At 35.5% G+C, this 22,904-nt stretch overlaps 1 protein-coding gene across 2 annotated transcripts; it reads right to left on the bottom strand.

Moving 5' to 3' along the window:
* Nucleotides 1-9: 9 nt before the first annotated feature.
* Nucleotides 10-22,383, bottom strand: LOC135609943 (protein MICRORCHIDIA 6-like). 2 transcript variants are annotated; one of them, XM_065103780.1, is made up of 20 exons: nucleotides 22,086-22,383; nucleotides 19,258-19,605; nucleotides 18,226-18,300; nucleotides 18,088-18,122; nucleotides 17,849-17,927; nucleotides 17,657-17,746; nucleotides 17,503-17,578; nucleotides 16,133-16,211; nucleotides 15,857-15,991; nucleotides 14,172-14,270; nucleotides 11,853-11,942; nucleotides 11,624-11,770; nucleotides 9,383-9,475; nucleotides 8,196-8,247; nucleotides 7,963-8,074; nucleotides 3,121-3,380; nucleotides 2,932-3,029; nucleotides 980-1,056; nucleotides 825-867; nucleotides 10-578 (listed from the first exon to the last, which is right to left on the bottom strand). In XM_065103780.1, the coding sequence occupies exons 2-20, from the start codon at nucleotides 19,595-19,597 to the stop codon at nucleotides 477-479; spliced, it is 2,082 nt and encodes a 693-aa protein (XP_064959852.1). In that variant the 5' UTR covers nucleotides 19,598-19,605; nucleotides 22,086-22,383; the 3' UTR covers nucleotides 10-476. The 2 variants fall into 2 exon arrangements, with proteins under 2 accessions (XP_064959852.1, XP_064959851.1); XM_065103779.1 differs by having other exon boundaries at nucleotides 22,210-22,382.
* Between the last annotated feature and the right edge of the window lie 521 nt (nucleotides 22,384-22,904).

The raw sequence follows: 22,904 nt of genomic DNA, 5'->3' as shown, positions 1-22,904 counted from the left end.
GAAATCAGATTGGAAAATTTATAATACCTTGGATTGATTAGCAGTTCAGTTACGATCAACAACTGTACAGTCATACTACACACAGTGAATGGTGAAAACATGACCTGATATGATTACACTGAATCTGACTTGCTGATAACTAGGATTGTGAACATGACCTAAAATCCGATATTGCGTTCCATTCGACTGTACTACAAATACTTCTACAACAGCACTCACATTGTGAACCATTGAATGCCTATGTTAACATGTGAAGATTACCTTACAAGAACCATCCAACATATCACCTGATGGGATTGCCTTTTCCATGCCCGACATAACTTTTCTTTTACCGGAAAATGGATATCCAGAAATGCTAAGCTATGACACAGTGGAGCTTCTGGCCTCGCTATGGACAATAATGACTCCATGAATAGTCTTGATAGGCTCATTGTTTGGCATTAAGGTGATCAATCATAAATGTTTGAGTCAATGATCTATAATTTTTCTATCTTGACGTCTTCCATCAACTTGAGATCACTCACTAATTTTTCGTACACTTCTTGAACCTCTAGAAGCTCATTTTTTAGTTTCTTTGCCTGCCAAATAAGTTATAAAAAAATTAAGATAAGATAAACAGAAACGACCATTGCATTAATCTATAAAAATCATGATCCTAGGCTATGTAATGCAACGTATCTTTTTAGGACATGTAGCTTGCAAATATTAAATTGAAGTACATAAAAGTTAGAACCAATCAGTAGCTTGCAAATATCGATCGATAGTTCTTAAAATGCAAAGATGCTATGAGCTCGAGCAAATATTATGAAGCATTAAAGCAAGACCTTTTGCATAAGCTCTTTCTCCATCTCCTCGTATTCCAAGCACCTGAAAAGAAGAAGCAAATGAGTAAAGTACTAGGACTTTACAGAAGTTTTAGCAGAATGCAAGTCACAATTATAGAAGGTTGACAACACCAAGTAATTAACATATAACTTACTGTTCACGTAGCATTTTATTTTCTAGCATCAATTTTTGTATCTCAACCATTGGCTTTTGTCCAGAACCAGAGTCTTGCTGTACAAGAGAATTAATAATTTTTCAGGAAACTGGTGAAATGTTCATGCACATGCAAAACAGAGATGATGGTGGTTAATGTTACAAATTGGATATAGAGCCAAATTAAAATTTACATGAAAATCGGTTCTAATCTTCATTGCAATGTGTTTTAAATTTTCAAATTTACATTCTGTTAATTTGGATGGTCATGGATAGTTTAGCTTTTTAATATTTTACATCAGGAATAGTGCAAGAAACAGCAACTTCATGATTAAATAATCTAAAATCACTGGTCAGATCAACTTGCAGGCATGGACATGGTACAAGAAACAGTCAAGGAGAATGGGAAATTTGAAATTTTATTTTCCATACAATTGCAGTAGCATAAAATAAACCATGTACCAGGGTTGCATTCACGTCCAGTTTGTGTGGAATTTAGGCTAGATAGAATCTGGAAATTGGGTCAAGTCCATACCTAGTCAATTTTATGTTTTGGGTTAAGTTCACCAGGTAAATATGTTTTTCTGTTATTTAGAATTGTCATCTAAAGTTTGCTTCTATATCATCTAAATCAATAGTCAATACAATAAGAAAAAAAAGTAATTTAAATAGTTATACATGGTTAAGTTTCCAAAAATTAGGAGTCTTAGATAGGTCTGGATTCTTGCATCCATGAAAATGCAGTCTCTGAGGAAGGGGATAACTGCAGGCAATGCTTCAACTTCATGTTTGCTAAAGAGATCATTCAGCCAATTCATAGTTTGAAGAGCAAAAGCCCTACGCCATAATCAAAATTAATCTTGAAAAGAATTATGATAGACCATCCTGGAAGACTATCACTGACGTTGTGGAACTTGTGAACCTTCCTACATAATTTTGCAGTGGATTGTTGCTTGTGTCTCTTCCCAGACATTTGCTTTTTGTGTCGATGATATATTTTTTTATTATTTCTATGCTCACAATAGGGATTCGGCAAGAGAGCCCTATCTCTCCTTATCCATATATTTTGGTGGCTCAACCATTACTAATTTCCTTTACCATGCTGTTGATGAGGGACAGCTTAGATCTTTATGTATTAAGAATAATATTAAGCTCACTCGAGCTAATAGAAAATTTTGTCATGCAATGTCTTCAAATCAAAGGTTTAACATTCAACAGTAGAAATCTTTTTCCCTAGGTATGTCAATAAGCAAACTAATAGTGCTATCATTGATCTCGTCAATATCTAGGAAAGAGTCTTCCAGTTTAAGTATCTGGGGGCCATGGTCACCTGTTGTAAGATCCCTATGAATGTCCATGATGGAATCCTAGACAAATTCAGGATGGACTATCTATGAGGCAAGGGTCTTATATATCTCAAATAGGCTAGGATCTAAGTAGTCCTTAATAATTATATTCTTTACTCAGTTTCATTGCAATCTCTCAGTATTAATTAGACGCCTGATACTACTATTAACAAACTTCATTAGAAAATTTCTGTGGTGGAAGAACCAAGGTTATTCTAGTCAGCATTCGGTTTCTTGTGATATGGCAGTTGTTCCTACGACTGGAGGGGCCGAGGGGGTCTTTGCGATCACGATTTGCATGTTACTAAGTGCTTGTATGCAAAAAGAATGAATCTTTAAATGGTTGGAACAGGTACAAATCCAAGTAGTTCCTTTTGAGGTTAACAAAATGGACATTTCGTAGTAACCTAGTGATAACACTTGAATTTGAAAACTGGACTGTTAAGATGCTGCTACCTCCAGATCCGCCTACATGGACATTCTGGCGATGCAAACAGAAGATTATATAATATTCACCATCCTATTTAATGCATAGTGTATATTCCATGAAAAAAATGCTGTACTGCTGCATCACTATCCGGACATTTTACAGCAAAAGGAATAATACCTTTTTCTCATTAATGCTTCCAAATCCAACTGATTTATATAAAGCCTGCACTTCTGATGTTCCTGTTTCAGCAACTCGACTTTCATGTTTTCCTTTTACTGGCAATCATGGTTTTGCCATCATGAAAAGGAAAAGGTTAATACAATAAAAATAATTTACATGATTTGGAAGATGAGCAGAATAACTTACTGCTCTGTAAGCCGGAATCATTTTTCATGGAGCACCTTGCTCTGAAGTTTGTTACGGCCACGGCAGGTATAACTTGGTTGTTTGACGAAATATCAGGAGTTGGTGTTGCTTTCATAATAGCTGACATAGAACAGTTGTTTTTGACCTTCTGTAGCAAGTTGGATGTCCTCAACTCAGGCATCTGGCAAAGAGCAGTAGCTGAACTGACTGCCGTAGGCTGCTTCTTGTTATTATAACCAACCAAATGACAATGAAGGTCCCTACAAACACAAATTATTGATCCATTCAATTCCCTTTTAATAGAGATTCAAGGTAATACATGTGCATGTTTTGCAGACAAAAATTTAGAAAGCTGTAATAGTTATTCAAGAGAATCACAATGAAATGGACTACAAAAAAACTAGAAAGCATTGATGACCTGAAGCTCTCCGAAACTTTTCAATTCCTTTTTAAAAATAAACACTTAACAGGAAACTTGCATCTTTTGTCCAACAAGAACATGCTCCTTTTGGATGAATTAAAATCAAATTTTACTCTATGATTTTTCTAGATCCAAAATTTCCCCATCAGTTCTTTAACAATTAAGTGTCAAACTTTGCTCCTGATCAATTTATGACAAGGAAGTTGCAAGGAAGAAAAAGGAGAATTGCCCCTCCAAGATGATCAAAGCCAACAAATGCTGACTGTAACTGTCTCTAATACCTTCAAATTTGCAGCAAAACAAAGCATGTTCATTACAGCAAGCAAACAGAAAGCATTCTTGAATAAGCACAAAGGTATAAAAATATCTGATTTTTGTCAGGAAAAAGGACTCAGAAGCAAAAGAATAACATATTAATCAAATCATTTCCAGAATTCTAAATCATCATTTAGAAAGCTTTTGGTATGCTCGGTACATCAAGATAAAAGAAATGTAAAACAGAAAGTAACAGTCAAGTTGGGAAGAGATTGTGGATTGGTAGTGATGAATTGTCTTCCAAAAGGAAGACTGAAATTAAATCTGTTCTCATGTTTGCAAAATCTTCTCCAGATAAATCAACAGCTACAGCATAACTTGGCCAAGACAAAATACTATCAGAACCTTTATATCGACCTCTCCTCCCTGTGTTGAATAACATGCATCAAGAGAAAAATAAAGCAACGAAGTGTTCATTGTATCCACCTGGTTGGTATTCCTCGCGATTATCCATTCTTGAAAGTTGAAACACCAAAATACAACACCCTAACATCCCAAATTGTGCAAGAAAGAATGATTCGCATTCATGATCTGTACAGAAATGCATCAGGTCCAATCCTGAACCCTCTATTTCAGAGATAATCACATGGACTTGGCTGAATTTGGCCATAACAGATCCATTAGAATCTAAAAATGTTCAACTAGATAGCAAACAATCAAGCCGATTGTAGTTAGTTTAATAAGTCTTTTAAAGGAACTGCTATCTAGCCACTCGGTAACGTTCAATCTCTGATACAAGGTTCGTAATTTCATATCGTACCGACGTATTGAGCTTTGCTCGGTATAGCACGGTACGAGCATACTGAACGGTATATATATATATATATATATATAAAGGCGTACGTTGCCTTGGCGACGTCACCTCCTTTTTTTCTCGTCGTGTCAAACGAGGAGAAGAACGCAGTCTTCTCCTCATCTGCGGCATTCGACGAAGATGTCTTTGGCCACAAATGTCTCTGGCCTTCGACAAAGAACGCAACGAAGGCCGCAGGCATCTCCGGCCTTCGACAAAAAAGTCAAGCCACCACCTCTCCATTACCTCCTGGATCGGGATTATCGAGGAAGGGTGCCGTCGGATCGGGAAGCGTCGAGGCTCTCCCAATTCTCTCTCTTCTCCCTTGACGCTTTTTCTTCCATCGCCACAGCCAGGCTGATACCATCCAGTAGCGGGCTGCGATGGTTGAAATCGACCATTATCAACCTACTTCAGGCGGTAACGATCGAATATCGACTGTTACGCCCGATACAACCCTGTATCGGACAATACAGGACTAGATCAATGGTACCGCCCAGTAGTGGGCGGTCCGTGTACCGATCTACTAGTGGACCGGTATGTACCGCCCGATACGAGCGGTATCATTCGAAATTAAAATCCTTGCTCTGATATTAATATTTTTGGCTAAATGTTGTATATTGCTCTTTTTCGCAGCGATTATTTTGTAAACCTCATCTTTTCACTAGCTCTCGAGATAAACAAATAGCCAACAGAAAAATCTACAAATCTATTTATAACTAATCCAATATTATAGGTTGCCATAGTCAACACGGTATTAGTATCATCTTGTTCATCATTCTATTTTTCTTCAATCGCTCCTCTACTCTCAGAAATAATCTTCACATATATCATGATTGGCATGGTATTATTGTTGTCATCTTTCTTTATTGGTCCCTCTAGAAATGCAGCTTATCTCCTTCAAGCAATTCTAAATGTCTGTTTTAATCCTTCTAATCTCCTTCTTAGAATGCAATAGAACAAATACAAATACCCAATATTATAATTATACTAGAAAATCTTTAAACAATTATGGATCAAATCATCAAAAGACAAATAAAGAAAATCACTAGGCATGTTCGAATGGCCACTTAAGTATATGATGCAAAAGTTTAGAGGGGACAGGATCCTAGTAAACAAATGAAATAATTCAGAAAGAAGTGAAGGAACATGTATAAACTAAAGGGAAAAGCTAGTAGATCCAGATATTATATAAAATCACATATGGTCAGAATGTTAATCAAAACAAACATACTGAAATTCAAATGAGTGTCAAGTCAATGAGTTGAGCTGGGAAGAAACGGGTACAATGAGATTATTAACATTTACACTAATCAAGAATAAATAATTACTCTCTAATGAAGACTATACAGTGATTTAAAAAGCGCTAGGCGTCAAAAGGCGCCAAGGTGCAAAAACACCCAAGGCTCTAAGCGCTCGCCCAAGCGAAACGAGACGCTAAAATATAAAAATATATATAATTAATTAATTAATATAATTATTTAAATAAAAATATGATATTAAATTAAAAAATCTTACAGAATCACAATATCACATTAACAAAAAATCTCAAAATTCAAAACAATAACAATAATTTCAAATAAATAAAAATTAGTAGTATTAAAATCAAAATAATATATTATTAATCTAATAAATAAAAAAATATTGTTACTAGTATACAATTAACAGTATACTGTTGATATACTGTTAACAGTGCCACAGTAAGAGGAAGAAATATTTAAAACCGCTCGATAACAGTGATACAGTGCTTCAACGGTCAAATTGACTGTTGAAGCCCTTTCTCATAGTATTTAAACCCCTTTTTCTCTCCTATTTCACTCCATTATATTTTCATACTCTCTTAAATTATCTCAAACTCTTTTTTTCTCATATTTATGCTTTCCTAAACTCTACAAAACAACGATTTGTGAATTGAATCAAGGCTAATTTGGGAAGATTAAGAGGAAGAACTTTCTAATCAAGAGGTATGTTTACATAAGAACAATTCGTAATGGACTGAAATACGAACCTTGCACAAGATATTCTTCAAAGCCCGAAAAAGATATGTGATACTATTCTTACCTAATTTACATTGATTTTGTTAAACTTATGCTATTACTATATTTATTTCTAACTTAAAAACCCTATCCTAACTTTTTTTTTCAGGTATTTTCGAAGGGTTTTACACCTAAATTAGGTGTACCGCTCGATACGCCCTGACGTACCGCTCGGTACGCCTTAGCGTACCGCTCGATACACAGTACCGTACCGTACCATACGGAGCCAACCTCAAAACACCGGTATGGTACGGTATTGCATACCTTGTCTCAAAATTCAAAACAATAACAATAATTTCAAATAAATAAAAATTAGTAGTATTAAAATCAACATAATATATTATTAATCTAATAAATAAAAAAATATTGTTACTAGTATACAGTTAACAGTATACTGTTAATATATTGTTAACACTATACAATCAAGTCGATGTGAGTAGAGAGAGTAAGAATAACAGTAGCGACAATGGCAGCGAGAGCGGGACTGACGATAGTGGCAAGCAGCGACAGCAGCGGTAGTGGCAGCGGCAACGATAGCGGTGGCAGCGAGCAGCAATGTAAGAGTAAGACTGAGGCTGCTGATTGAGAGAAGCAGCAGCAGGAGCGAGAGCGAGAACAGCGATAGTGACAATGGCAGCAGCGACGACGAGCAGCGACAGCAATGGCAAGTAGCGACAGAGGCAATTGCAGCGGAGAGCAACGACAACGAAGACAGGCAATGATAGCGGAGAGAGGCCGCGGCAATAGAGAGGAAATGACAGCGGTAGAATCGCGAGCAGGGTTAGGGTTGGGGAAGTCGCGAGAGGGATGTTGAGAGGCTAATATCGATGCTTTAGTTGGTTCAATCGAACCAACTGAAACACCGAAGACCGAACCAAACGTAAAACACTAGTTCGGTTGCCTGGTTTAAACCCAGACGCTCGTCCGAAGCGCCCGACGCCTGGGCTCGGGTGAGCGCCTAAGCGGCACCTCTTTGAAGCGAGGCGCCTGGACATGAAGCGAGGCGCTCGAGCCTCGTCTCGTCCGAGCGCCTAGGCGAGCGCCCAAGCGCTTATTGAAATCACTAAGACTATATATGCTCAGATTTGCCAACATGTGGAAATCAGTCAATTTTAACAAGACAATGATGAAAATATGTATTTCGGCATTTACCTTTAATATATAAAGCACATGCAAAAAATCATTTTAATATATGATGATATGCAATAATACATGAAAAAACATAGTGGCGACAAAATACAGCCCACCTAACTTTGTCCTTGCAGAATAAGACTTACCAATACTCATATGTCATCTCTTTCAAACGGTTCTCAAGTTTCTGGTAAAGAACAGATTTCTCAAAATCCTGCTTATCATGAGTAGGTTTTATGAAATTCGCCTCAAGTACACCTGACAATATCGTCAAACACTGAAATAAAAGTTGAGATTACAGTGATTTCTAGCAGGAAATCTCCAGCCTGACAAAACAATTTAGAAAAATGACACAGAAGAACAGTGCATTAGTGCTTACCAACAACCCCTTTACCTTTACCATATGAATTGTTAGCAACTTTCCAGAAGGGCTGCAAAATATATTGAATGAATATTAATTACATATAACATTTGGATGACCTAAAAGTTTCACAAAGCGAAGGATTTATTTTAAAACACAATATGAAACAATGAACGAAAATGCAACAAAACAAGAAAAGAATAAGGGCTTCATCAGAAATGTGGCTGTGCCTCTGCTTCAAAACAACACAGAACTTACACCTTGCCTAACGCAGCTACTCTCTTCATTTAAGGGCATATCAAACCAACCAGCTTATAACAGGAAGATCAATCGATTGTTTAAAAAAAGTTCAAACCTATTTACAATGACAAAAAAAGAAAAGAAGCAAAACAACTAAATAGAGATATAAATTATTCTCAATCACCACATTCTTCATAAGATCTTGTATATCATCTCCTCTGCATCATTTATGCTTCCTGTTGGTTCATGATTTGATCTTGAACTACTTCTAATCCTTCAAATTCCTTTATCTCTACGTCTTTAGCTTTTGGAATGACTCATTATTTCACCGAAAATGCTCCCTCCTACCATATCTCCTTTGACAGTATTTGATGTAGCAACATGTTTTGAAATAGTTCGTTCTGGATAATCATTATTGTCCTTGCATCATAAATGGACTTCACAATCTAAAGATTGATTTCAGCTTTATCATTCTGTTGATTAACATCCATCAAACTTTCCAAGTTAATCATGGGAATAGCCTCAATCAACTCAAGAAGCTCATTTTTCTGAACTCTGTGTGAGCACCAGTGATTGGAAACCCATGGCAATTTCCACATGTCATGAATCAGTGTCAAAAAATTTTGAACAGCCCTTGATCAGGATAGATATGAAGACTTCATGATGAATTTGCTAGAGATATGGCTCATCAGTGATGTTTGAGCCATTTAATGATATTATATGCAAGGTTCAAAAACTGGAAAAACCATCTGATATACGTTGGTCCGTATGCTGATTCTGTGTCGAACCAGGACCAATATTTACTGCTCAGTTTGAGCCACTCTAGATGGTCTTTGAAACCATGATTGGTATAGGTATATCTATGACAAGGGGTTATTATATAGAATATGACAAGGTAAATTATGAGAAATTAAAAGAAACAAAGCCTGTAGTTACTTGTACAATGGAGACAACAAGAATCTTACCAATATAAGACGATTCTTGTGGTAGACATTGAACCCATGAATATTAACATTCGGAGCACCTTCTAAAAATCCAATGGTGGTTACTATAGCAGCCTGAAACAAGAAAAAGTTCATTTAAGATTGGCATTTATGCAAAATCAAGTATGCTAACAGTTCCTATTGAGGATAAATAGCCAACTCTAAGTTCTGTTATGGCTAACAATTATATAGAGAAAGTATGTGATTATAATATCCATGTTGAAAAAAAAATGTCGCTATGTCATCAAAGCTTTAGAACTTTTTTGTCGGAGTATTGAAAAACACACATTCAAGAATAATATAGGGAAAACATCATTGTGAATAGTTATTTTTAGCAACAAGGTTGTTGAAACAGACAGGAAAATCACTTCTAGAACTCTATTTGATAAACATATTAGCTCCAAGCTTGTGTAGAGACACTATTGGATATGGAAGTTCCTTACTCAATAATTGAATCAGTGATCCCACCAGTACTATTCACCAAATGAAAATTTCACTAGTTCTCCTTTCTAGGACTAAGAAATCAATCTATGCTTAAAGTGATCTACTTGCTCAGATGGGTCTGCTAATACAACTGAGAGGAGCACTTCAGTAAAATTATAAAGAAAAAAAGGCAACAAAGTCATTAAAACAACGAGAGTCGCATAAGAAGAGAAAAAAAACCTCCAACAGCAAAACAAACGTATAATTGCCCACAGGCTTCATCTTGTTGCCTTATCTTATTTGTCCATATGATCTACGGATTTTGACTCAGATATATCGAAATTTCTGTTATGAAATCTAATCATTTTAAGTTTCAGACAGTCATCACATTGTAAGCAGCATTTGAACACATGCACGTACAGTATAAAAGATTAGTATATGTTTAGAGTTCATATATAACAATAGGAATTAAGTTCAAACGAAAGATACGATTAAGGAAACTCCAGCAGAAGACCATATAATGCCAACTGTTTGGGGTCAACTACATGGATCAAAACCTGCACGGAACTCTATTGAGGGCAATATCACTAGTAAAGTTTTTAATTTCACACGGTCAAGTACAGGTCAAGGGTAAATATCTGACCACCGACCAGGACGCCAAACCATATATAGATGTGCATACATATACATGTATACATCTATACATGTATACATATATAAATATATATATACATACATATATACATATACATACACACATACATATATACATATATACACACACACACACACACAACCATGAGCTAGGACTCCTTGTGAGAGGAGTCGCAAGTCTATCTCACACAATCAAGTACAGGTCAAGGGTAAATGTCTGACCACCAACCAAGATGCCAACCTCTTAGAACCAAGTCATCTGATACATACATACATACATACATGCATACATATATATGTATGTATGTATGTATGTATATATATGTTTACGTGTATAAATATAAATATAAATATACATATATATATAATCTAAAACCCCACGCTAGGACTCCTTGTGAGGAGACGCAAGTCTTCATTGCCTATAGCTGCTTGCATGCCAACTGCCCAAAAAACATCAATTTCCACTAAAGCAAAAGCACCAAGAGGGGAAAGAAACCATTGTTACTTATCGCTAGGATATCAATCGAATTTACTCAAAAAACAAAAGCCACTTTCATAACCTAAAATAAATCATAAGGTAACTCCCTTCCTATCAGCATCATACATGAGGCCAAATGAATGGCAAAGTTAGCAGTCTGACAAGTTCAAAGACAATATACTCGCTTTTGGACATATAATAGTTCAAACAATCACCACAATCAATCCCTCTCTCTCTACATTTCTCATGCAAAAGATGCATAATAGTGATGGCACTGCCCCTCTCAACCTCTCAAAAGACAGTCAAACTAACCATTATGCCAAGACCCAATCGGCACAGCACAAAAATAATTACTAAACTATGGCAAATGAATGAGGAAACAAAGAACAAAATCTCCTTTATAATTATTCAGCTAAGATGGTCATTAAAGAAAGAGAAAATGGTGGAAGTACAAAATACTTGAGGACAAAAGGAACTGTAGCATAAATAGCTATCAGGTGTTTAGATATCTAATTTAAATGAATTACCACTTCAAAGAAGAAATTAAATATATATTAACATTCAAAAAGATATTAAGTTGCTTACTTGATGTCTAAAATCCATATTATAAACCAAGCATCAGAAAAGATCAATGTGTACTATATAGATCCAACAAATCCAGGACAAACCTCTGTTATTCCACCAACTTGCGGCCTGTACAAGATGCATTCGCGATACATTAGGTCATTAGCCACGTGGTGGGGCTCAACAACTTCTCCACGTAATATTATTCGAAAATTTTCTGGCATGTGAAGATATAATATGGATATGTATGCCTGTATCATTTTGGAAAAGAAGCAACAGTAAAATATCAAAATTGCTACTGAAAATCATAAACTGCTAGTCACCGAAACATACTCTAAGAGAATAGTGTAGCTTATTTGCAACATGTTTGTTTTCAATGCTATTCTTCTGCATTTGTCTTCGTCCTCCATTGATCATAATATCCTGCAGAGTGCAGACGGTCCCATAGAACAGATTAAATGAGAGTGACATACAGGAAGAGCTCATTAACAAAATCACCAATTATTGCACAACTAGCAACTGAAATTTGATTACTGTTGCAAAAATCTTGCTCCATTCCCACTGTACCCTCCAGCAAGGTTTTTAATCTTGCTGACACCAACTGCTATGGCCAGTTGTTTGGAATGACACATGTTGTCATGCATGTAATGTACCAGCAAACTGGAAACAGTAGCGCAAAAAAGAAAAAATATATGCATGGTCAATGTGGGAAGAGGGGCACATCTAAAGCATCTACAATACGCCATGCCATAATCCTCGCTTCTGCCATCTCCTTTTTTATGGTATCTTTCTCTGGCAGTCAGATGCACCAGAAAGAAGTTACAAAATGTTCCTGCAGCTCGCACGACCTTGATCAAGGTTTACCACTAAACATAGCATAGTTTGATAAGGAAGTGGAATTAGAAGAGTGATAAATGGTCCAGATCTCAGCAACATCCAATCTGATTAATCATATATGAATAAAGTTTAAGATCCTAAAAATTCCAATTCTATATCCAAACTGATTGACAGTGGTTCATTGAATTGAACATGGATCAGAACTGCTCCAAACTGAATATTAACTCAATTTTCTGTCTATATGCTTTGTGATGCATGTGACTGTTGTTCTTGTTGTTGTTGATATTATGTTCTGCAGCTCCACCATTACATCTTAATCTAGTAATATAGACCTCAACATAACTCGGTGGCAGGAAAATATCCATGTGGCTAACAACCCAAATAGTTGGGACCTTACAGCTTTGTTGCAGGTTTTCATGTTTTGTACTTTCAAACCAAATTTCTCATGTCATTTTTGCATCCTCCTCCATGAGGATGACCAGTAACACATCATGAGGCAGCAGTGACACTAACATTAGCAACTCAAGATACAACAGCCCCACCTATACATGGCAATGGCCATAGGCAATATGGCAGCATATTCATATCTGTATGGACAGACTTTTTTCATCGAAACAACAATTATTATTTTGGTGTCCCTTAAGTTGAAACAATTCTTAGTATCATTCTCTAAATTTCTTGTATCCATATGACCTAACACCAGTTATAGCAAGCCATTAAATTTTCTTGTGATGCTTCTTTCTTCTTCTTGCTTCTCCCTCCTATTTTCCCAATGGTTCCCAACTTCGCGTAGAGACCAGAGTAGATTCTCACATAAAGGAAGTCAAATCTGACACCTAACTGATCCAGAAACTGGTCAAGATTTTAGAGATCCATTGATAATCAGATCGGGTTGGACCACTATAAGCAGAAGATAGGTCAGATAAGAGTCAACCCTGATCCAATCCATATCCAAATTCTTTACAAGCCTAAGTAGACTGATTTTGCCCATTTACAACCAAACTAAACCCAGTTCATTTCTGCTAATGATTTCACTTGTTTCAATTGACATCCATCTTTGTCCATATTGGTTTATTGTCAGTACAGTTAAAAACACAACAAAAAGACTTGCCTCAGTGTACGTTCTGCAAGCAACATAGGTTGTAGAATGGAGAATAACAACGAAAGAAAGTCCATACCACTTTTTATTCTTTTATAATTCAACCAGTAAATGAGCCAATAGATAAATTATATTGACTTTAAATGCCAAAAGTCACAGGTACCAACATAAAAAGGTTCTCGCCTTCCTCAAGTCAATGACGGGTTCAACAAAGAGATTCAGGCATCAGGAAGGGTGAATAAGAGGAAGCTTTGATAGTTGACAACAACAGTTGGAAGGACGCTTTAAGTTAGATTTTTGTTTAAGCTTCATTTTCTTCCTATCTTTCACATTTCATTTTCTTTTGTCCCTCAACAGCACACGAATGTCAACATGTCAGCATCTCATACCATGCCAACCACTAACAGCAAAATTCTTGACTGTAAGATTTTACAAATTAAAAAACTCCATCAAACAAAAATGAAATGTTTGTAAAAAAAAGAAAAGAAAGCATTTTAGAAACATTATGATGTCAGAAAAGAAATTGCAAGCAAACAAGCATTAGAATAGAATCTTTAATCATCTAGAGTAGTGCTATACTATGAAGCAATAAATCTTTGGTAAGATGCAATAGAAATAGATAAACTAATTAAAATTTACATTTTAGAAATAATAGTGATATTCAGTTCTAGAAAATAATAACAATGCAACCAAAAAATGAAAAATGTCATGCAAACCTTTGCATCTGATTGGAAATCGATCTCCGTATCCCCATCATCATTCAACCATAAGTTGAATACAATAACTTTTGTTCCATGGTGCCCTAGGTCATTAAACTGTTCACTAGTTAGAAGTCAACTAAACCAAAAGAAAAAAATAAAATAACAAATTTCTACAAACACTTATATGAAGTTCTATATTAAATTTCCCAACAAATGCCACAACAAAAACAATTAAATTCACATTCCTTCATGGAGACACAAATTCCAAGGCAATCAAAGCCATACAAAAGGGTAATAGGACAATAATGTTAAAGGTTTATGTATATTCTAAATTAAGAAAATATTATGAAGTAGGAGTTAGAAAAACATGGAATAACTATCATATAATTTGCTGACACACCAAGACAACAAGTAAATATATTAAATAATTAAAATTTAACAAGAAATGGACAGTATCAACAGGGAAACTGACAGAATGATGATTAGTGACAATTAAAAAAGAACACAAAAAGATAAAATAGTTCAGCAGATATCATTAATAATTTATTTTAAACATCTTAGTTTCATGCTTTGACACATTGACACTGCATCTTTTATCATATATATGTCACTAGCGCCAGTATTATGTCATAATGACGATAATTCAAATCAGGGTTTTGAATACCGGTCCGTACTAGCATACCGAGCTCTACTCAGTATGGTACGTATCGGTATATACCATCGGTACACCAAAACGTGCCAACGATACATCCTAAAACCTTAAAAATACCTCCACCTACCACGCCAGAGCATACCAACCGATACGCCTCGGTAACGATCAAAATCCGGGACGGTACCGATTGGTATGCCTCGATACCGATAAAAACACTGGTACCGCCCGGTAGAGGACATTCCACGTACCAGTATCCTCTCGAATCGGTACATACCGCCCATATCGGGCGATACACATCGAAATTGAGAACCCTGATTCAAATGCAAAATATCAACAACTGTTGTCAATTTACTCCATCAAATTTTATTATCTAAATTCACCAAGGATGCTAATGCCTGTAATAGTGTGCATAGTGCCTTTCAAAACCGTGTAGGACAGCAACAACATTGTATGTGACAAATATACCACAATTTTATTAGTGCCTGAAAGGGATAGAATGATAGCTCACTAAGGCTGTAATTCCATTATAATCACATTTCGAAAATGAATTAACATGTACGAATGTGATTCCAAATTACACACCACAATAATCATGGGAAGGAGAAGTAATCCCTTTTTTAAGAAAGCAGTCTAATATATGGATAGGAAATCATAAAGTTTATAACAAAAACAAGAATAATACTTTTAAGTTTAAGCCAGTTTCTATGCAGGGTTTATAGAATGGAAACATCTAAAAATACTAATTTATAAATACCAACAAAACAACAAAGCAAATAGCTGGACTTTTATCATTACATGTCCTGGTGATTCAATCATTTTCTTTTGAGTAATTTAACTACCTGTTGATGCCTCCTGATAAAATCCATTGCATGTCTCTTTAGCCACAATCAAATGCTTAATATTCTTTTAACAAAATTCATGAAATATCAAAGAACATATAATGAGTTGTAAGAGTAGCACTACTGTGCTTCTCCATGCTGATTGTTGTGAACTTTTTCACATGAGAAATCAAACACTAATATATTGGCAACATTTTTTTGCAGCTTACTTGATTTAACAATTCAGCTTCTGTAGTGAAAGGAGACCACTGCAGGATTGTTGACAAATTAGAAGAAAACTGTTTCTGATTGTGGCGATATAATCTCTTGAATGAATTGGTAGGTGGATCAAATTCATAATCAACCTATGCAAAACAAAAAAAATCACATACACATCAAACAAACTAGTTAATGGAAATAACTGAAACTTAAAGCAAAGGCATGTTTATGTAAAAAAATTAAGTCCATAAAGCCAAAAAATATATTTAAAAAAGAATTGAACTTACTGTTGGCACAACTATATCATCACAACCTGTTTCCTTGAGAAAAGTATAAGAAAGAAACCCAACACTTTGGGTAAATATCCTGGAAGAACAGAAAATCATTGGTCTCTTGAGGTAAAAGATAAATAAATAAATTGCATTGTAACCATGAATTTGTAGTTTCCTAAACGTGTTGGTCAAGTGTACATGGTCTGCACCATGGTTTACATTTCACTCAGATGTGCCAGTGTGCCTGTGCCTGTGCTTGTATGCCGGCATGTACCAGACCCATACCGATCCAACCGGGGACAGCCATGGGTCGGGTACCCGACACGTCAAACCATGGCTTGCACATCTGCAGCACATCAAGACAAAACCTAGTTTATTTGTAAGACATCAATTATTAGGTTGAAGTTATATATTAACCAAGATTTGAGGTTAAAGAGTAAGTTAATATAACATAAAGCATAAGCTTAAGAAAGATCAGCATCATAATTATACGACAAGATTTTTCAGCTGAAAGGCGAATATATAGTTAAAGTTCTTTCTTTCAAATATATCAATAAGAAAAACAAGTTTCTGCTACAAATATACATTGATCCAATTGATGTAATCCCTAACAAGTCCAAAAGCAACTGTTTCTAGTCTAAATTTTTTTTTTTTTTTCATTTGCACACCCTCACTTCACTACTACATCTTTCTGGTATGATGTTTCCAAACTGCAGATTGCAAACAAGATATTAGATGCATATCTCTACATAAATCAACTTGCATATCTCTTCAATCTCTGTTTCTTGTCGAGATAATTAAACAAGTTGTCAATTCTACAGGTCTTTTTCCTTGATCATATATTTTAGTTCTGAGTTTTACTTATAACTAAATGTTCTTTTTACATGCAAAATACAGTTGTATTCTTCATGCATAATCTTATTAATCCTAAGCCCATAGATTCAAAATTCATTCTTGTGTTCCATGCATGTGTGCTTGTGTGTCAGATTTAATCTATAAATTAAAATAAGAAAAATAATACATAGGTGAAAAACATGTAATGTTTGAGTATTTATTTCTAACTTGATGGGTAAAGTAAAAAAGATACAGTCCAACTAGAAGGAGAAAAAGAACTTTTACCAGAAACAGATATTCAGGGATTTCACAAGACCTATCCTTAAAGGCAGACAGATAAAGAAGTTATGCACTATAAAACAACTCTAACATATAGCTAGTAGCGAGAAGAACCAATAAAATCTTATGGCACTAATTTGTTCAAATATTAGCACAGCAAAATCACAGCAATCATTTCCAATATGCAGACTCTGATTTTAAAAGTCAGCAACACAAGTATAATGCTGAAAGAAAATAGATTATCAGTAAGAAATAAAGCCGGAAATATTGACCTTTCCTTCTTGAAACGGCTAAACACAATCACGTCTGCCCCAAGACGCATGGTACTTGTCTTGAAACCATTTCCATCTAGGATAGAACTCAGGAATCAATATAAAGCATACAACAAATAAGCAATCCAGAAACTGAATTATGAAGGGTCCATACACTGTCCGATTGATGATCCTGACTGTTTTTCCGAAAATCCAAAGCTCATGCACCGACGAAGAGATTCTGGACCCATTCCTCCTCCATCATCTAATTCATATACATGCATTTTAATGTTCATTATGAACTTGAAAGAACTGTCAATATATAAATGCACATATTTGAATGAGTGGCAGAAACAATTTAAATTACCCTGAATCAGCAAAGCAAGACTTCTATCACGTGGATTTGTAAATTTTTCTACAGTGACAAATGTTGCTCCATTTTTGACCTATTACATATGAGAAGTCAACTGTTAGTAGGAACTAATAGTTTGTTCAAAGAGATCAACTGTTGATAACAATATAACACAGCACCAAAATTTATACTTCTAACTGTCGATAAAAAAATTAATTTGATAGTGTATTATACTATTATGTAGTACTACCTACCTCATCAACTGCATTATCAAGCAATTCTGCTATGGCTGCAGTAAAATAAATTTCAAAAGGATATCACTACAAATCAGTCAACAACTTTTGTAAGAAACAAAACAATGAGGAAAGCCGGTAATATGTGAAATTGCATACCACCAAAAGCCCACTTATGCGAAGTTGCATTTGAATGGAGGAACTTAGGATGGATACGTAAACGGTTCCTTCCAGCTGTGCGAGAACAGATGAAAATTGATTGATTATCAATTATGACCCATGCTAAATGACTAAATATAACCACATTGCATAAGAAGCTTGTTTGAAAAAGGAAACTATATAAGCCTTTACTAAATGCCTCGGAGAACCCAAGTTTAACATAATCATACGATCCATCACCAAGATGCCACAAAGTTCAAATAGCTTTATTAATTAGGGCACTACTGATCCTTTAGATCATTATTAAAAAGGGAAGTATACTTTCCTCAAATAAAAATTAAATAATTACATTTTTTTATATTAGTTGATACAATTTTATCATGTAACTATTATATTATCATGTTGTTACCAGAAAACAAGTTGAATCAATTAATTTTCAGGGTTTCCAAATGAAGCCCATTAGGCATCCAATTCTTATGCACTTTAAGCGTCCGAAAGAAGAAAATAAGATACTTTTACTAAAAGAAATAATTTTCATGTTTTGTAACCAATGTCATAACAATAGTTTTCATTGACCAAAAGACAAGCATACTTGCTCAGTTCTATTTTTTCACAAGCTAAAGAACATATCTCTTCCAAAGAAAGACAAGAAATAAGAGGGTAATTCAACTTGAACAACAGTGAGCACAAATCAAACTGAGGACATTTCTTCTTAGACATGTCAAATTAGCTCTCATATGACACTTTTGTGGCACACCAATATGTCAAATAACTATTCATGATGATTCCTTCCTGATCATGTTAAGACATGGCTCTCAAAAACAGAACACATGTTAGCTTTTCAACATAAAGTTGATTCTCGAAAAGGTATCCTCCTCCATGCATACGATCTGTGAACAATTTGTGTCTCTACATGTTCAGCATGCTTTTATATTTTCTTAAAACAAAATGATCTATCAGCTTATATAATTAATACCAATCCTTGATACAGAAATAGAATCATAAACATCAAAATAATAGGTAAAATAATACTTTCGGATATTGGTGAAATAGCTTGTCCAACTTCATAGTCGCCAGATTTCCAGAACTGCCAACAAAGACGAACAGGAGGAGAGGGTGAGGCAAATTTAGGGACAATCCCATTAGTAGATGAACTCCCTTGATCTGTTATGCTGGAACCACTGTTCGGACTTCTGCTTTCCTCAAGTTCTTGCTTGATGGTACAATCTTTGTAATATGCTTGATCATTTGCAGCAGAATAGCCTTCTTTATCTTGATGAACACATAAAGACAGTATAGGTTTAACATCTTTCACATCTGCCTCTTCAGATTCTTCATCGCTGCATAAGTCGATGAAGTTTGAACAATTCATCCCAATGACTGTGATTGCAAGACACATCAAATGAACCTCTAAAGTCAAGAACAGCTAACAGAACAATTTATTTCCATCCAATCAAAGGTACATGAAAAAACTAATGAAAGGACATGTTTGGAATCCAAAAAGAAATGAGAGTGCAACAACATATGTAAGAAAAACCAGATTTTTCATGGATACATGCTTAGTATGGAATGGAACAATCTAATGACATCAAAAACTAAACAAAGTGATCAAGATACAAGATCAAGTATTGGCTTCAATTTCTGCACTTGCTCAGTCATAAATTACATCACCCATTTTGTTTATAGGTAAACAACAAGAACAAAGCATCTTGGAGTAAGCACTAACTGTTATATAGTAACTATGTAAGGATTAATCAACATAAAGATGAACTAATCATCATGCACAAATTTCAGGAAGCACATCATAAAAATTTTGACATAATGTTAATATCAAGGGTTGTCATGCAGACCTTACAAGGCATACCAGTTTGTAGTTTGCAAAGATGATGCACCCACACACAATCAGTTCTTATACTACGTCAAGAGTCTGCTAAATACACCTATATCAATGTGATTCGCTTGTATTAGCACAAGGCATGTTGTGTAATACCAACCTGCACATATTGGTCCATCAAGAACCAGTGCAATACCATTATTGCACTACCAATTGAGAGCTGTAACATAAGTATGACGAATATGGCATTAAGTGACCCAAGTGACACAAAGGATATGATGAGATGAGGAAAAAAATCAACAGCATAGGAATCATTTGGATTTTCTTAAAACTACAAACAGCGATGAGACTGCTTATTACAGTTTTATCAAAATATTGTTGTTACTTGTTATGGCAAAAAGAAAGGAGAGTAGGAGAGAGGTATGAAGAGGAGGCAAAAAGAGAGAAAAGATAAGAACCAAAGAAGAGACAAGTGATAGGACCAGGCAACCATTAAAAAATATTGTCAACCACCATGAACTAGATAAAAATTGAGAGAACTATATTGTGACCCTTCTTTTAATAGATAGACTTCCCAAATCCATCACCTAACAAATCAAGAACCCTACACAATCTAAAACTATCAAAATCAGTACACCGGTACGAACCAGTAAGACAAACCATAAATAAAACTAAGACAAAAGCTTCTTCCTCTTTTCTTGCTCCACTGCCTCCTCTTCTTCCTTCCTTTCCTCCTTCCTCTTCCTCCCTCTTCTTCCTCCTCTTCCTCCACCACCACCTCTTCATTCATCTTCTCCTTCTTCTTCTTCCACTTTAAGCCTTCAATAAATACCAGTGTACCATATGCCAGTACACCAGTACTAATCGGTACATACCAGTCCAGCAAAGGACCAGTATAGTACCATAGGACAAGATTGGAATCCTTGGGCTCGACAAGCTTCTAAGCAGACTACTACTTATAAACCCTTTAGGAATCTCAAAACTAGTTTGGGTAATAACCAAGTACTACTCGTTGAACTCTTTCCCAAACTCAATATTATCTCTATTCTCTAATAATCCAAACTAATTCCAATATGGCCAACAAGAATATAATTACAAAGTTCATACAAAAAAAAAGTGCAGTGCAAGTGAATTATGTTCCATAGCTGTCAAGGCCATCATCACCATAAGAGAATTTGGACTCAATAAGGCTCTATAGATTTGAGAAAAAATCAATGACTAGCTATCCACATGAAGATTAAACCTCCAGAGTATGGGCATTTCATAAGTAGCATAAAGTATTGCTGCATAAATAATCTAAACCTAGTGAAAAGTTCAGAAGAAAAAGAAGAAACTAAATGGTTATAGTTACAAAATTCCCTACATTTAGGAGAATTAATCCAAAAAAAACAACAATTTTTTATGTAGGGAGCAAATAGTCATCTCAAAGACACAAAGATCCAATGATCCAATAATAAAACATCAAAATATTTTCAGGAATTGTGCTATAAAGTGAAATGTATAAAGCAGAAAAAAGGGCTGACTAGTATAAACGTCAAATGGAAAGGAGAACAAATAAAATGAACAGAAGAAAGTTGCTCCATGGAAGGGAGAAGGGAAAGGGGACAATTGGCTTTCTACAAGACAAAAAAGGAAGAACAGGCTAACTCCTTTCCAGACTCCACAGATTGAACTACCTTTCAGTGATCAAATAGCTGCAGAGCCCTAATTTATTTACCACACGCACTAATAACAGCCCGTTAAGAGAAGAAAGGGGAAGTTCAAAGACTTCTACAAGAGCAGTCTTTCTGCATCAGCTGAAATACATTTTGCCAACTTCATTACCGAAGAGCGAGAAAATTACCTTCTTGCCGGATTCGGCTTGAATTGGAGATTCCAGTAACAAGTCAGAAAATAGAACAAAATCAAGATAATCCAAATAAAGGGGGGACATAGAACAATGGAGAACTGATTCGCTTCGAAGGAGAAAAAGAATTCTCTCCTTTTGCAACTCCACAAATAGAGGCCAAAAAGACAGAACCCTAACCCAAATTTCTCCCATACGTCGCGACAATGCCCGTTCGAGATGAAAAAGAGGGCGGAGAAGCCAAGATCACGGCCTTGGCAAGGACTGCAGGTGAGCATTATTCGACTGAGAGCGAGAGGAATACCTGCCGGTTGGAGTTGGCTTGAATCGGGAATTGCCCTTTCCGTGAGAAGCGGGCAGAGGAGAGAGGCGAGAGCGAAAAAGACCCTTTACTTGGCGGTCGAAAGCTTTAACATTCGCGTCTAGCAAAACCACCGTTGGATCTCTTAGGCAGCCATCTCATCCACCATCCACTTCACATAATGCGTCTCACCCGAATCCCTCCCTCCAAGGTGTAGCTTGCAACAACAACAAACAGAAAAAAAACTGCTGGTAGGAAAAAAAAAAGATTCGTTTATGGAGAAGAAAAAGAAAAAGAATTGCACAAGTTTTTTTTATTCAAAGCATTTTGTATTTCCCGAATTTGGTTTTTCACAGAAAGGCATTCACACATTTTTGTTTCTTGTAATGTTCATGAGGATCTTATGAAAATTTAATCGAAATAATTGTTATTCAAACGTGGCTTTTATCATGATTTAGAAACCAAATGATTACATAATCTTTAATTTCTTTATTTCTTACGATTCATAACACCTGACAAGCACCACTTCAAAATAATAATAATTATTATTGCCCGACACGAACCGTATATCGATCCTATACCGACTATTTTATTTATTTTGATATCGAACCCATACAACAAAATTGAGAATATCAACAAGTATGATATAATCTACTGTTAGTATTGTCTTAATATGCAACAAGAACTCACATTTCATT

This window comes from Musa acuminata, chromosome BXJ2-4, assembly GCF_036884655.1.
Source record: "Musa acuminata AAA Group cultivar baxijiao chromosome BXJ2-4, Cavendish_Baxijiao_AAA, whole genome shotgun sequence".
Taxonomy (NCBI): domain Eukaryota; kingdom Viridiplantae; phylum Streptophyta; class Magnoliopsida; order Zingiberales; family Musaceae; genus Musa; species Musa acuminata.
Note: the sequence above shows the minus strand (reverse complement) of the source record. Positions and strands in the feature narration are given on the sequence as shown.